The sequence below is a fragment of the Nuphar pumila genome, chromosome 6 (assembly GCF_984573655.1).
Source record: "Nuphar pumila chromosome 6, dmNupPumi1.hap1.1, whole genome shotgun sequence".
NCBI lineage: Eukaryota > Viridiplantae > Streptophyta > Magnoliopsida > Nymphaeales > Nymphaeaceae > Nuphar > Nuphar pumila.
The window spans coordinates 106392211-106408950 of NC_143254.1; the positions used below are offsets into that span (position 1 = coordinate 106392211).

General features: G+C 45.8%; 1 protein-coding gene across 1 annotated transcript in view; it reads right to left on the reverse strand.

The window, feature by feature from the left end:
- The window catches only part of LOC149835562 (homeobox-DDT domain protein RLT3-like), a 110917-nt gene that overhangs the window by 41371 nt on the left and 52806 nt on the right, over positions 1–16740 (reverse strand). The window contains exons 7-8 of the mRNA XM_090009616.1: positions 16620–16720; positions 2728–2814 (exon numbers count right to left, since the gene is read on the reverse strand). Coding sequence (XP_089865742.1) covers positions 2728–2814; positions 16620–16720 — 188 coding nt within the window. The remainder of the gene's footprint in view (positions 1–2727; positions 2815–16619; positions 16721–16740) is intronic.

Sequence of the window (16740 nt, forward strand, 5' to 3'; positions counted from 1 at the left end):
GTTGGGGCGACACTCAGTTGCACGACCTCCAAGCCCTAACCTTCATATGTATAAAACAAGTATACAACTATCCTTGTAATATCAGAGATATTACAAGGATGCCATTAATGAGTAATATGCATCATGTGTTTCATTTAACATACCATGCGTATGGATCTGGATCCAGATCCATACACAAACTATATTTTAACATGTTAAAATATATAATCTCATATAATATCTCATATGTGATCTCATAGGCTTGTAGTACCTTTCTCTTTTTTCTAGTTAGTTTTTAGTTTAGTTAATCTTAGTTAGAACATAACTAGAATTAGGCTAGTTTTTTGTTTTTGGACCTTTTTAAGCCTTCACCTTTTTCACTAGTCAAAAAGGTGCTTTTTGACTAAAGTCAAAAAGCATCTTTCAAGGGAGCCGTTAGACTCCCAACAGCTCTAATAGAGTCGTTGGGAGTCCAACGACTCCCTTGAAGGCTTCTCATTCTCCTCTATAAATATGGGGACTATTTCCCCTTGTATTTTATGGTTTTTGTGGGATTGTATCTCAAGTTAATAAAATTCTTTTTCTTTTGAATACCCTTTTTCGGGTAGTGTGTGTTCTTATGCTTGTATGAACCCTTGTGGTTCTTGTAACCTCTTCGTGAGTGTGTGGTGAAGAGATAGTTTGGTTGTGAGTTTCATTTTCTTAGAGTCCGCAATGGACAAATACAAAAGCCAACAAGGGCTTGCTAGAAAGAGGAATCTTATAAAGCAAAAGGGCTTGAAAAAGCCATACATTACAAGGGGGTCTACCCCTTTATTTATATGCAAGAGAGTGAGAGAGAGAGTGGTAGAAAAAGGAGAGAGAGTGGGCATTGGGAGGCCCAACAAGGAGTTGTTGGGCCCCCAACGGTCACATTTGTGACCATTGGGGGTCCAACGACTCTTAGTTGGGACCCCCAATGCAATATGCATTTAATGCATATTCAATAATAAAAAAGAAAAATAAAAAAATAAGAAAAGGAAAAAGAAGAAAAAGAGAAAACAAAAAAAGAAAATGACTAAAATGCCTCTATTGGGCAGAATTACAGAAATACCCTTTATCGGGTATGATGGGGATTTAGTGTGTGTATATATATATATATATATATATATATATATATATATATATATATATTTTAACACATATGAATCAATACATTTTAACACTTATGTCACATGTCGGATTTCATTAACTAATTATTTTAATTCTTGCGTGTTCGATGTTTTATGTGGTTGCTTATTATTTGTTATGTGATATTTTGGCTTTGCTTTGTAGCTAACATTGCTTTTTGCATTGTGAATTGTTTACACTTTTTTCTTATTTTTCTTAAATTATTCAGAAAATTCCAAAAAAAACTTTATGACTTTTACTATAGGAAATGATGTGGTATTTACTTTTAACACCTTTTGTACAACTTATTGATACACATTTTACAATCCCGCCATATGTAACAAAGGTAGGATTAGCTGCATAATCAATGGATTGTACCTTCAAATTGTTTTCCACCTAGATCATGCAAATATTAGATTCCCAACCAAGAAAGATTGACTTATTATGAATTCTTATAGCAATATTGTATATTACATTTGCATTTTGCAGTGAAAATGGCATTAAAGATGAGAATGCAAGTTCATTAAGCCTAATCCTAGAGGCATTACTCTCAGCTTTGTTATCATGCATTGATTCACCAAGTAATTTTGGTGTACTATTAGAAGGTCATGCCTCGGTCATTTATTCCAACTCATTCAACCCACCAAAAATGGATCAGGAAACAATATCTACTCATACCACTTGGAAATGCAAATAATTCTAACCCTAAACATTGTTAACCTCAACAACGAACATGAAATTTCCCACACAACATGCAATTCATGGGCCAAAGTGTCAGTAAAAGGCTGGCAAGGCAAGCTGTAGTCTATTGGCATCAGGAGTTAACCCACCATATATCAACCAGGCAACAACATTTATTCCTACTACTTGAAAGTGGAAATAAAATTCAGTGCTAAACATTGTTGCATCAACAACATAAAGTGTCTTATAAACCCTACAAATCATGGATCATCAAACTATCACTAGAAGGATTTGCAACACAGACTGCAAACTTGCCTAGCAAAGACAAGCCAACAAGTCCATTCTCAATAGGTGCATGAGATTGCATGCAAGGCTTAACAAAGATAGGCTGAAAAGGACAGCAGAATGTCTAGAGCAGAGTTACCGGAAGCACCATAGGGAGTGAGGAAGTGTGCTTTCCCGAAGCGTGTTTTGGAAGCGCGAAGTCGCACTTCCAAAACATGCTGGGAAGCGCAAAAAAATTGGGAAGCTCGCTTCCCCCTTTTTTCATTTTTTTTTTGTATTTTTATTTTTGTTTTTTTTTCTCTTTTTTCGCTTCCCCCTCGCTTCCGGTTCGCTTGAGACGATTCCTGGCTCGCTTCTAAGACATCCCACGCTTCCCATTTCTTAAAATTTTGAAAGTACCTCACTTCCCGCTTCCACTTCCCGAATCGCTTCCGGCTCCCGCTTCCTCGACTGGCAACTCTAGTCTAGAGAATGCTTTACCGACCAAGAAATATATTCTCATCCATATTCACATACAAATCCAAAAACATTTGCAACTACGCAAATAATAAGGCTTAACAAGTTTAAGTTTAAACCAAATACTGAACGTAATCATTCGGAGAATTAAGGTTCAATTTCAGATATACGGTATACCTTCTCCTGGAATGCCTGAGCAAACTCATCCAATGTGAAGGGAGGTGTCTCAATCATATCAGCATGAGTGTACAAGAAACGAAAGACCTGCACAAACAATGACACTTTAGCAATCCTGCACAAACGATGACACACTTTAGCAATCCTGATCCAAACAGTCATTGCCTAAGCCAGCTCAAAAGTGTAATATGGCTCACTGGAGGCACAGAGAAAAAACAGTACAGCAATATTTTTCAGTAAATTATCAGATCAACAAAACCAAAAGAAAGTTGACTCCCTTGCAGGTAACTATTAAAAGTCAGCCAGGAATCTCTATATAGATGTGTATGTGAAAAAAGAAGAAGAAAAAGTTGTAAAACCTGGACTCCAGTAATCACCATGAGAATAGAAGTGACCCATAATCTCTACATGATTATGCCATACCAGAGACAACTAATTTGGGGAGCCAATTTCTTTAAAATTTCATACCCAACACATCAGAAGCAGATAATACTAGTACTGTTCAATCAATTGGCCGGCATCCACTAACTTTCATGTGGTTCATGACATAATCACACATCGTAAAATCATAGTCACGGATCTCATTCTTGTAATTTCCTGGTGAGGTTTCTCTTGGAAGTTTTTTCCCAAAACGTCGTGAGAGAGAGAGAAACAAGTGGTGGGGCTCGTCAGGCTTCCGGTGACTGAGGGAGCTCCAGAGGGAGGGAAACCGAGGAGGAGAGGGTAACAGAGAGAGGGAGAGGGACGAGCACAGGGGGGCAGAGGATAGGCCATCGGTCGGCGCTCCAGCGAGCCGTCGGTTGGAGGTCGGACGGGAGAGACCAGGGCAGGCGACGGAGGTGGGGAGGGTTTTCTCGAATGAGAAAACCTTAACCCCTCTGTCGCCTTATAAAAGCACGGAGGTGGGGTATCCAGATTGGGTCTAGGTCGGGTCCAGACCCATCCCGGGTCCGACCCAATTTTTTTTTTAAATCCTGGGTTTTACAGGGGTAGGGTTTTCCAAAACATCACGATCACTTGGATTTATTTTTTCTTTCAAATTAATCAGATCGTTTGATTAGAGAATGAGGGAGATAAAAGAATTCATAAAAAATATGATGGGGTAAGTTAACTTCTAAAACATAAAAATTATATATATATATATATATAATTTTTTATATTTTTGTCGCACCCCCGCACCCGCACCCATGTGACATAGGCGCTTAGTAAACATTTTTTTGGAAATTCCAACAATTGCTGAGGTTTAACAACCTCTCATGCTATACATCGTAGTATCACACGTCACTGGTACGCAAGGGTTACTCAAAAGCACCCGAAAACAAGTCCAATCATGTAGGCATTCTCGAGAGAAAACAAAGTCCCTGTAGGGCACGTTTTCTCGAGACCAAAAAGTTAGTACCCAATTTCGCATCGCCCGAAAAGGAACGAACCTTGGTACGCGTGCACTCGCATCTTGCGAGGTTTTATCCTGTAAGCAATTATAAGAGGCAAAATCCTCGCTCTTGAGTGGCCAAAGCCCAAAAGTAGCCAACGTAAAGATGAAAATAGCAATATACAATGAAAGCAAGAAGTACAGTAGTAATTAAAGGCATGAGCGTAAATATAAGCAACTAGGACAGAAAGCAAAGCTTAGGCGCATAAAGCATCGGGCAATCGAAAAGTAAAGTACTGAAATTAAAAGCGGAAAATAAATAGTCATGGCGCATCAAGTGCGGGGCAATAAAAAAGTAAAGTACTGAAATTAAAAGCAGAAAGCAAATAACCATGGCACATAAAGCGCGGGGCAATAGAAAAGTAATGTACTGAAATTAAAAGCGAAAAGTAAATAGCCATTACGCAAAAAGCGCAGGGCAACAGAAAAGTAAAGTACTGAAATTAAAAGCGGAAAGTAAATAGCCAATGGTGCACAAAGCGCGGGGCAACAAAAAAGTAAAGTGCAAAAAAGATAAAGACAAAAATTAAAAGCCTGGACACATAAAGCGTGACGGCAAGAGAAAAGTAAAGGCCAGGAAAATAGAGGACAAGAATCTCGAATCCGCGTCCTTGAGTTAAAAGACACACACACACACACACACACACACACACACACACACACACACACACACACACACATATATATATATATATATATAGTTGTCCTTTACTTTAGTTATCTTTTCTTTATTTTAGTTATATTCATTCATGATCCTTTCACGCAACTTTCCCCTACCTAGGGGGGTTGTGGATTCTCGTACACCTGTGGGCGTAGGTGCGAATGACCTCGGGCCATGGGGCACGAGCGCGATCCGTCGTGCAACCTGCAAGCGTAAAGTCATTAGTATGCATAACAAGAAGCAGGTCTGGTATGAACTGTAGTAGTACCGGACCCCGATACGAGGGCAGGCAGGGAGCTCAGCTCCCTGCAGAAAAGAAGCAGAGGCAGCAAGGCAAGGAGTCATGTTGCCTGCCTGCCCAAACAGAAGAGAGGATTAGGGGGCTCAGCCCCCTACCAACCCTGCAGAAGGTGCAGAGGCAGGTCTCCGCCCCGGCCTGCAAGAAACGCAGAGACAGGGGCTCGGCTTCTGTCTACCAGGCAAAACAGAAAGAAGGAAAGAAAAAGGACAAGAGGGGCCTGACCCCTCCCCCACAAGGGCAGAACACAGGGAAGGGCTCGGCCCCCTCCGTTGTGATAAGGGAAACAGCGAGGGCTCAGCCCTTCCCTTGTAAGAATAGGCCGACAAGGAGGGTCCCAACCTTCCTAATGTGGCCCCAGGGCGAAATGATAAAAACAAGCAGAGGGGGGGAGGGGGGGGGGGGTGGAACCTCCTTGCCGGCCAAAAGAAAACACAATGGCAAGGGGCTCGCCCCCTGTCGGCCAAAGAAAAAGACACAGGCAGGGGGCTCTGCCCCGCCCTGCCTGACGAAAGAGAAACACGACAGGGGGTACCCCCCCCTGTCGACAAAAGAAACACTCAGGCAGGGGCTTCGCCCTCCCTGCCTCACGAGAAGAGACAACAGCAGGGGCCGGAGCCCCCTGCCGGCCAGAGAAAACAAGGACAGAGGGCTCTGCCCCCAAGCTGAAAAAAACAATGGCAGGGGCTGAGTCCCCTGTCTGTCGAATGAAAGCAAAGACGGAGGCTCAGCTCCCTGTCGAGAAGAAAGAGCGGAACAAGGTAGGGGGCGAATCCCCCTGCTAGTCGAGCGAAAATAAAGGCAAGGGGCGCAGAGCCCCCTGTCGAGAAGAACCAACGGCAAGGGGGCGGAGCCCCCTGCCGACAGGTCAGAAAGAGAGGCAGGGTGGGAGGCAAGATCCCCCTGTCGACAAGAGACAACGGCAGGGGGAGAAGACCGGACAACGAAAAAAGGAAGGGAGGGAGAGAGGAGGTTACCTGAGGAGGAGGTCGGCAGTGATGGCTCCAGCATCACCGGAAGACATAGAAGAAAAGGTTGAGGGCAACGGAGCCGAACGGTCGGCGGCGTTGCCGGAGAACCGAGCGAGGATGAGAGAGGACAAGAGGCAGTGGGAAAGTGAGCTCGCGGTCGCTGGTGGACGTTGACCAAGTTGCCGGAGCGGGAGGAGGTGGTGGGTCGCCGGGGGGGCTCATAGAGAAAAAAAAGGGAGACGACGGCGACGATCGGGGTGTGGCTGGCAGCTTCACCGAAGAGGAAGAAGACTGGAGGCGGTGACATGGAGGTCGGCAGCGCAGTCGCTAGTGGCCCTAGTCGTCGTCGACCGCAGGGGAAACAGGAGCTGGAGTGGAGAGAGTGGCGAGGAGTTTTTGCCCCTCGCCCGACTCAGCCTGCGTCTTAAAGATGCAGGCTCTCGATTGTTTGAGAACCCGAGTCTGGTTCGAGCTCGAATCTAGGTCTGGGTCGGATCCGGGTCCAACACAACGAACCAACAGCGACACGTGCCTGGCACGTGTCTGACACATTTTTTTTAAGTGGACTTTACATCCTTCCGTCCTTAAAAGAATTTGGTTCGCGGAATTTTATTGTAACCGAAGTTCAGAATACAAGTCAGGGTATTTCTCTCTGACAACAGCCTCAAGCTCCTAAGTACATTCGTTGATGCCATGATGTTTCTTTCGAACCTTTACAAAAGGTATCGTCTTCGATCTCGTGACTCGATCACGACGATCAACAATCTCTATTGATTGTTCCTCGAATGTCAGGTCATCGCGAATATCAACGTCGTTAAAACAAATGACGTGGGATGGGTCGTGAACATACTTTCTCAGCATGGACACATGGAAGACGTTGTGAATCTGGGCGTACTGAGGGGGTAACGTCACACGATAAGCTACCTCGCCAATCCGATCTAGGATTTCGAATGGCCCAACGTATCCGGGACTCAACTTCCCCCTTTTCCCGAATTGAAACACGCTCTTCGTCGGTGATACCTTAATAAACACCATATCTCCAACTGCGAATGCAAGCTCTCGGCGGCGACGATCAGCATAACTTTTCTGTTGAATCTGTGTTGGATGAAGTCGTTCTCAAATCATTTGCACCTGTTGCGTGTGATGTTGAAGCACGATTGGTGACTCTAGCTTCCTCTTGCCTACCTCATCCTAGTATACCGGTGATCGACAAGGCCTCCCATACAAGGCTTCGTAAGGAGCCATGCCGATACTAGCGTGATAGCTATTGTTGTATGCGAATTTTGCTAAACTGACATGGGAATCCCATTCCCCTTTCTAGTCTATCATGCAGGCTTGCAACAAGTCTTGTAGAGTCTGGATAATGCGCTCAGACTGTCCATCAGTCTGAGGATGGAAGGCAGTGCTAAACTTTAACTTGGTGTCCAACGCTTGCTGAAGTTGTCACCAAAACCTCGAGGTGAACCTTGGATCACAATTGGATATAATAAAGGTCGGCACACCGTGCAACCTCATGATCTCCCAAACATATAAATCTGCCAGGCTGTCCAGCGACTGTCCGAGATGAAAAGACAGAAAATGCACCGATTTGGTGAGTCGATCGACCATCACCCAAATCGCGTCGTGCTTTCTCCGCTTTCTCAGCAAGCCAATGATGAAATCCATGGTAATATCTTTCCACTTCCATAGCGGGATCTCTATCTACTGCATGACTCCACCCGATCGTTGGTGCTCAATCTTGACCTGCTAATAAGTCAAACATCTCAAAACGTACCCACCCACATCTCGCTTCATGTCGCTCCACCAGTAAATCCGTTGCAGATCCTTAAACATCTTGGTACCGAAGGATGGATGGTATACTTCGACTTATGGGCTTCAATCAAAATTTCATCCTTCAAAACAGGGTCATTAGGGACCCAAAGGCGATCCCTGAGCCATATACTACCATCTTCCCCCAGGCGGAAGGGAGTATCAACACGCATCGCTCTTGTCTTCAGCCCTTCGTAAAGTTGATCACTCTTCTGTCCAGCGATAATCCTTGCGGACATATCTGGGAGAACCACGAGATTTGACAAACATATCGAGCCTAATAAGGAGGTGAAAGACTTCCGTGAGACAAAATCCTCGATCAACTTCCACCCGATAGATAATACACTGACTAAAGCCCTGGAAGACTTGCGACTGAGGGCATCAGCCACAATGTTTGCCTTCCCTGGGTGGTAGGAGATGGTGAAATCGTAGTCCTTAAGGAACTCGAGCCATCGACGTTGACGCATATTTGAGACTCTGATAGTCAGTGAAGGCCTCGAACTAAACTCTGTACAAATAGTGTCGCCACATCTTTAATGCGAAGACTATAATGGCCAACTCTAAATCGTGCGTCGGATAATTCCTCTCGTGCCACTTGAGCTGACGAGGGGCGTAAGCTATCACCCTACCATTTTGCATAAGAACGCCACCAAAACCCGATCCCGAGGCATCGATGTAAATCACGAACCCGCCTTGGCCAGAAGGCAAAGCCAGAATAGGAGCAGTGGTAAGACGTTCCTTCAATAATTGAAAACTGGACTCGCAACTATCGTCCCAAACGAACTTGGTCTCCTTTTTCAGCGAATTCGTTATAGGCAATGCAATCTTGGAAAAGTCCTGAATAAACCTTCGGTAATATCCAGAAAAAAACTTTGAATGTCGCACACGTTCCTCGGTTGTTGCCAATTCAGCACGGCCTCAACCATCGAGGGGTCCACGGACACTCCTTTCTTCGAAATGACGTGACCCAGAAACATTACCTCTTCAAGCCAGAACTCACATTTAGAAAACTTGGCGAACAAGTGCTCCCTTCGGAGGGTCTCTAAGACAATTCTCAAATGATCTCGATGTTGCTCCCAACTTTCTGAGTATACTAGGATGTCATCAATAAAAACTATCACAGAAGTGTCCAAGAAGGGCCTGAACACCCTGTTCATAAGATCCATAAACGTTGCGGGGGCGTTTGTGAGTCCAAAAGGCATGACAGTGAACTCATAATGCCCATATTGGGTTCAAAAGGCCGTCTTTGAAATATCGCCCTCCTTGATCTGAAGCTGATGGTATCCGGATCTAAGGTCGATCTTAGAGAAGATCCTGACTTTCTGCAGTTGGTCGAAAATATCCTCAATACACGGTAGCGGGTATTTATTCTGGATCGTGGCTTGGTTGAGCATCCGGTAATCGATGCACAACCTTAAGGATCCGTCCTTTTTAACGAATAAAACAGGGGCTCCCCAGGGTGACACACTGGGGCGAATGACTCCTGAAGTTATTTCTTGAGCTCCTTGAGTTCTGCGAGTGCCATACGATATGGGGCTTTAGAAATGGGTTCGGTATCGAATAGCAATTCAGTACAAAACTCTACCTCCTGAGGCGGAGGAAGACCTGACAGTTCCTGGGGAAAAACATTCGGAAAATCACGTACCACGTCCAGCTCGCAAATGGGAGTCAGTGTCGAATCTGATTAGATAACGCTGACTAGGAAAGTACCTTGCACGAGATCCCCTTTCGTCAATTGTTCGATCGTAGCAGCATATACTCGTCCTGGTGCTTTCTTCGCACCGTTGGTCTGCAGTTGTTGTTGTTGTTGCGTCAGCTGCGGTGTCTGCTGCTGCCGTAGGGGAGGTTGGGGTGCACCGCCTGCTCGCATGAGGTCATTTGTCGCCTTCTTACAGCAGTCTCGAACAAAGTGGCCCATCTTGCCACAATATAAGCAGTCACCCGTGTCGTGGGGACACGGCTGACCGCCATGCGATATCCCACATCTGGCGCAGGTGTCTCTGGAGGGCTGTCGGGGTGGTGGACGGCTCTTGTACCGATGTCTCTTTGTTGGAGGGCCCTGCTACTTCCCTCCCTCGATCTTGACGAGCAAGAGCAATCGTCGAACCTGGCCGCGGCGCTAGGCCTTCTTATGCTTGTCACCTCCCGCAGGTGGCTTCCTGGCCTAAGCGCTCTTAGAACGCTCCCAGTCTTCGCTGAGAAGAGTGGGTGCTCCAACAGCCGCAAAAAAAGTCGCAGGCATACTTGTAAGGACCCTGTGTCTGAGTCCTTCCTTCAGGCCTCTAATGAACTTTCCTGCCCGCTCATATTGTCCCAAAAAAGGTTGGGACAGTGACGTTTCAATCGCTGAAATTTGATGACGTACTCACCCAAAGGTAAGTTGCCCTGGCACAGCTCCTAAAACTCGGTCTTCTTTTTCTCCCTCGCATGATGGGAGGAAGTAGTTCTTGAAGACTGCCTTCTTGAAGGCGTCCCAGGGAACCACCTCGATACTTGGAAACTGTACCTCCCGAGTGGTATCCCACCATTCTCGCACCTCGTCCTTTAGCCGAAAGGACCCGAACAAAGTCTTCTTCTCGTCAAGGACCGAGAGGACCTGAAAAACTCTTTCAATCTCCTTAACCCAATGCTCAGCCGCATCTGAATCCACCTTGCCAGTGAAAATAGGAGGGTCCATCTTCAAAAATTTCTCAAAGGTGGTCCCTTGCTCTGAGGAAGGAGCCAGATTCCTCTGGGCAGCGACCTGACTCCTGATCGCTTTGGCCAACGAATTAAGGGAATCCATTACAAATCCCCTTTGCTCCGACCAGTCGTCGGTCGAATCACAGCTCGAACTCCGCACCATCCATAAAAATAACCATAAAGTACAAGTCAGAATGCACCAAACTCGATAGAAAAAGCATAATACTTTATAACACTTGGGTCATTACAAGTGTATCTAATACAAAAATCTAGCGATGTTGGTGCACATGCCAAAAAGAAAAGATTTATTCGTAATGGAGTTCGCAGACTCCCATACAAAAACAGGACAGGCACTAACTCCTTCTACGGACGACTAGTGAATTGCCAAAAGTACTCTCTCTTATCACTTGTGCGCCTAAACCTGCGTCGAGGGGTGAAAGGGAGTGGCTCATCGCAGGGAGTCTCTTTCCTATAAAGCAGTGTTGCAGGCGTGTACTGCGGTGAGCCCGAGCCGCTCATAGTCGAATCTGAAATGTTTATCGAGGAATCAACAATATGTATTGGGGATACGTGGCCTTCAGGGGCTACTGGGGGCAATGACTGCTCGACGACCACTAGTGGTAGATCTGACATGTTCAAGTCTGGAATGACAGTTTTCGCAAATCTCTGAGCCGCAAAAGCCTCATCGCGCTCAGCCTTGAGGAGACAAGAGTCTAGGGTGTGCCCTAAATCTCTACAGAAAATACACTCCAACTGGACCTCTAGGGGATCATCTCCTCCTAACACTTCTGGCACATCATGTTGGTTCACCCGAACATACGAAGGCACACGCCTATTTATCCTGGCATACACCGAGGCACAAGTTGCTGCCAACGGTATCTGAAAATCTAACGACAGTGGAGTGCCCAACTCGTCCGTAAAGGTGGGCGGGGTGGGCGGTTAGCCCAATAATCCGTCCAGGACATTCTATGTTCTCCCCTTTATATGAAGAGGCCCCTCCCCCTAACAGAACGAGTACGCATTCTACGTGCGCCCCTGTCGTGACAGCCACTAGGACCAACCGACGGATCCATCAAACAAAAACACTGGCAAAGCAAAAACAACATTTTAGTTTACCAACATTAAATACTTAACAATAACAGATGTCTACTTACAGTGTGACGGGATGCTCAATGGTCAAGGCTCCACTATTTCTGTCCTGGCTCTAATACCAAAAGTTGTAATGCCCCAAGAGTTCAACTTGAAATTACGGAAATATTTAATGAAATCCTTTCAAAATTCAGAGTTTTTAAAACAAAACCTTTAGCAGTAGCAAATTTTCTTTTTAAAAGGACACAAGTTGATACTTCTGAGCACGTTAGCATGAAAACCCAGCAAAACCATTTGAAGTAAAGTAGCCATTGAGCAAAAAGGGTATATTTTGCAGATAGCCATATCAGTTTGTACAAGATTTTTGGGGTCTTCCTCCCCTGAGAGCAAAAGTAAAAAACCTAAAACAAACAGCCAGGACTCCTAAAAGAAGAGTAAGGCCTCAATCCATGCTACACCGCACCACCGACTGTAGAGAGAAACTAATAGTCACCTGCACCCATAAAATGGGTCAGTTTGCAAAAACTGGTAGGTGCGTAAAAAGAACAGAAAGAACAACTAATATAAAGCATGCTCATAATTATGCAAGCAGATATTCATGATGAAATTGTTTCCACAGGCATATAGCAAGTAACTAGCCACAAGCAGTTATAACAGATATAACTATAAGCGGTTATAACCAAGCTAATCATACAGTTACAACAAAGTCAACCATGCATGCTATTAACTATCACAAGTAGTAAGGTAAAGTAGGTAACCAAGCTCAAGAGCAAATTAATTATCGTAACTTTACCAAAGTGCAAGTCTAACAGTGGTGTAAGTCAATCATATTTTTGTTCTGATTATTAGCTGGCCATTGTGGGTACGCAGAAGGCACAAAACGTAGAAACAACCGAAATCGATTCGGGGGTTCATTATGCCATGTATTTTATGCTACCCCGAATGTCTGACTGAGTCCGCTCTTAAAGGGACGACCGGTGACCAAGAGAGTAAGTTCCCAAAGGCAAAAACAAGGCTTATGGATGCATCCAACTTCTGCAAAAGTGTCAGGCGATTACCACCTAGGATAATTATGGTAGCCCCTTTCCCCCTAACTCCGATGATTGGAGAAGCCGAGTCATTTGCCCGTAATAGCCATGAATGGCCTGTCCATCGAAGTTTTTGTACCATCCATCCTCTCTCTTGATAAACCATTTCGAACGAGTACGAGAGAGGTTTCTTACCCACTGCCCCGTTATACATGCTTTGGTCCATTAGACTCACTCAAGCATCTTGCCTGTGAAGGCGCTTAGTTACTATTTTTTGGGGAATTCCAACAATTGTAGCTTATTGCACACCATGAGGTTTAACAACCCAGAGTTACCAGTCGAGGAAGCGGGAACGAGAAGCGATACGGGAAGCGGGAGTGGAAAGCGAGGCACTTTCAAAAATTTAGGAAGCGGGGAAGCGTGGGACCACTTAGAAGAAAATTCTGAACTGTCTCGGAAGCGACCTAGGAAGCGAACCGAAAGCGAGGGGGAAGCGAGGGGGAAGCGCGCATCCCATAAAAGGGAAGTGCGCTTCCCAAAAAAGGGGGATGCTTCCCCTCATGCTTCGAAAGTGCGACGTTTCGCGCTTCTGAAGCGTGCTTCCCCTTTTACTTAGGCGCTTCCGGTAGCTCTGTAACAACCTCTCGTGCTACACATCGTAATATCACACAACGTCACTGTCAAAGGATATGATTACGATGGTAGGCAAGGGTTACTCAAAAGCACCCGAAAACAAGTCCAATCATGTAGGCACTCTTGAGAGAAAACAAAGTCCCTATAGGGCACGTTTTCTCGAGACCAAAGGGTTTTATCTTATAAGCAATCATAAGAGGCAGAATCCTCACATCTTGAGTGGCCAAAGCCCAAAAGTAGTCAACGTAAAGATGCAAATAGCAATATACAACGAAAGCAAGAAGTACAGTAGTAATTAAAGGCAGTAGTAATTAAAGGCATTAGTGTAAATATAAGCAACTAGGACAGAAAGCAAAGCCTAGACGCATAAAGCGCAAGGCAACAGAAAAGTAAAGTAATAAAATTAAAAGCGAAAAGTAAATAGCCATGGCGCATAAAGTGCAGGGCAACTGAAAAGTGAAGTAATGAAATTAAAAGCGAAAAGTAAATAGTCATGGCGCATAAAGTGCGGGGCAACAGAAAAGTAAAGTGTAGAAAAGATAAAGACAAAAATTAAAAGCCTGGGCACATAAAGTGCAGCGGTAACAAAAAAGTAAAGGACAGGAAAATAAAGGTGGACAAGGATCGCGAAACTGCATCCTTGAGTTAAAAGACATACGTATATATATATATATATATATATATATATATATATATATATATATATATAATTGTCCTTTACTTTAGTTATCTTTTTTTTATTTTAGTTATGTTCATTCATGATCCTTTCACGCAACTTTCCCCTACCTTGGGGGTTGTGGATTCTCGTACACCTGCGGGCGTAGGTGTGAATGACCTCGGGCCATAGGGCACGAGCGTGCACCGCCATGCAACCTGCAAGCGTAAAGTCATTAGTATGCAATAACAAGAAGCAGGTCCAGTATGAACTGTAGTAGTACCAGACCCTGATACGAGGGTAGGCAGGGAGCTCAACTCCCTGCAGAAAAACAGCAGAGGAAGCAAAGCAAGGAGTCCTGTTGCCTGCCTGCCCAAACAGAAGAGAGGGTTAGGGGGCTCAGCCCCCTACCAACCCTGCAGAAGGTGCAGAGGCAGGGCCCTGCCCCGGCCTGTAAGAAACGCGGAGACAGGGGCTCGGCCTCTGTCTGCCAAGCAAAACAGAAAGAAGGAAAGAAAAAGGACAAGAGGGGCTCGACCCCTCCCCCACAAGGGCAGAACACAGGGAGGGGCTCGGCCCCCTCCGTTGCGACAGGGGAAACAGGGAGGGCTCAGCCCTTCCCTCGCAAGAATAGGGCGACAAGGAGGGTCCCAGCCTTCCCACTGTGCCCCCAGGGCAAAACGATAAAAACAGGCAGAGGGGTGGAACTCCTCTGCCGGCCAAAAGAAAACACAATGGCAGTGGGCGAAGCCCCCTGCCAGCCAAAGAAAAAGACACAGACAGGGGGCTCCGCCTCGCCCTGCCTGACGAAAGAGAAACACGACAGGGGGGCAGCCCCCCCCCCCCTGTCGGCAAAAGAAACCGTCAGGCAGGGGTTTCACCTTCCCTGCCTGACGGGAAGAGATAACAGCAGGGGGCGGAGCCCCCTGCCGGCCAAAGAAAACAAGGACAGGGGGCTCTATCCCCAAGCCGAAAAAAAACAACAGCAGGGGTTGAGTCCCCTGTCGGTCGAACGAAAGCAAAGACGGGGACTCAACCCCCCACCGAGAAGAAACAGCGGCAGGGGCCAGAGTCCCCCTGCCGACCAAACGAAAAGGTAGGGGGTGGAGCCCCTTGCCGGCCGAGCGAAAAGAAAGGCAAGGAGGGCAGAGCCCCCTACCGGAAAGAACCAGTGGCAAGGGGGTGGAGCCTCCTGCCGAAAAGAACCAGCGGCAGGGGGCGGAGCCCCTTACCGACAGGTCAGAAAGAGAGGTAGGTGGGGGAGGCAGGATCCCCCTGCCGACAAGAGACAACGGCAAGGGGCGGAGACCGGACGACAAAAAAAGGGAGGGAGAGAGAACGTTACCTGAGGAGGAGGTCGGTGGTGACGGCTCCAGCGTCATCGGAAGACGTAGGAGAAAAGAGAGAGGGCAACGTAGCCGAATGGTCGGCGGCGCTGTCGGAAAACCGAGCGAGGATGAGAGAGGACAGGCGGCAGTGGAAAAGTGAGCTCGCTAGCACGGTCGCCGGTGGACGTCGGCCGAGTTGCCAGAGCGGGAAGAGGAGGCGGTGGGTCGCCGGGGGGGGTCGTAGAGAGAAAAAGGAGAGACGGTGGCGGCGATCGGGGTGTGGCCGACAGCTTCACCGAAGAGGAAGAAGACTGGAGGCGGGGACAGGGAGGTCGTCGGTGGCCTTGGTCGTCGGCGGCCGCAGGGGAAACGGGAGGAGCCGGAGGAGAGTGGCGAGGGTTTTTGCCTGTCGCCCGACTCAAACTGCGTCTTAAAGACACAGGCTCTCGAATGTTCGAGAACCCAGGTCCGGGTCGGGCTCGGATCCGAGTCCGACACGACAGACCAACAACGACACGTGCCTGGCACGTGTCTGACACATTTTTTTAAGTGGACTTTACACAAAGACAAGGACACACATTTACTTATAAGCAAACAAAAGGACACACATTTACTCCATTACAAGTGTGGAAGAATTGCATAAAAATGTTATTCCAATCATTCTCTCCTACATATATTATCTAATTGTTCTATTGGTTTGAACTTTGGCTTTAGATTGGTATCTCACTTGTCACCTTATTCATCATCCTACAATTTTATTAGTATGGTGGTGATCAAACTAAAATATAATTTGTATATGGTGATTGATTTCAGCCTTTTGTTTTTTGCTCATTTTCAATGATTCAGAGACTAAATAAAAGCCCTTTTCATGAACTACAAGCATCTAAAAAATCAATGACAAGAAAAAACTCCATTGAATGAAGAAGGATGTTGTAGCATGTTAAACCTAATTTTTCTGTTATACTGGCATGCCCAAAAATCTTAAAGTCAAAAGACAGTGGAAGAGCAAATAAAGCAAAAACCATCATGTCAAGAGGGACAAAAACATGCATATCAAATAGAAACCCCAGATCAAACACCAATCGACAAAAGAAAACTATCTAACCATCATAAAAAGAAAAGCGTACACATTTTGCATTAATGTGTTGCCAACTCCGAAAATCAGCAAGTATTAGAATAGCAAATATGAATAAAAAAAGTGTTGTCTAGAGAGAATTACTAAGAGAAGTGCTAGTATTCAATGTATGAAATCAATGTCAGTTTGCATTTAAGGAATCAAAAAGAGATAAATAGGTGGCTGAATTACCTTAAACAACTTCTTAACAATATCATACCAAGAATCCCAGGGTCGCATCGCCAAAGGATATCTCATGTTCACAGATGACGGAGGAAATCTTCCCAACATGTCTAGAATAATAATACAATGC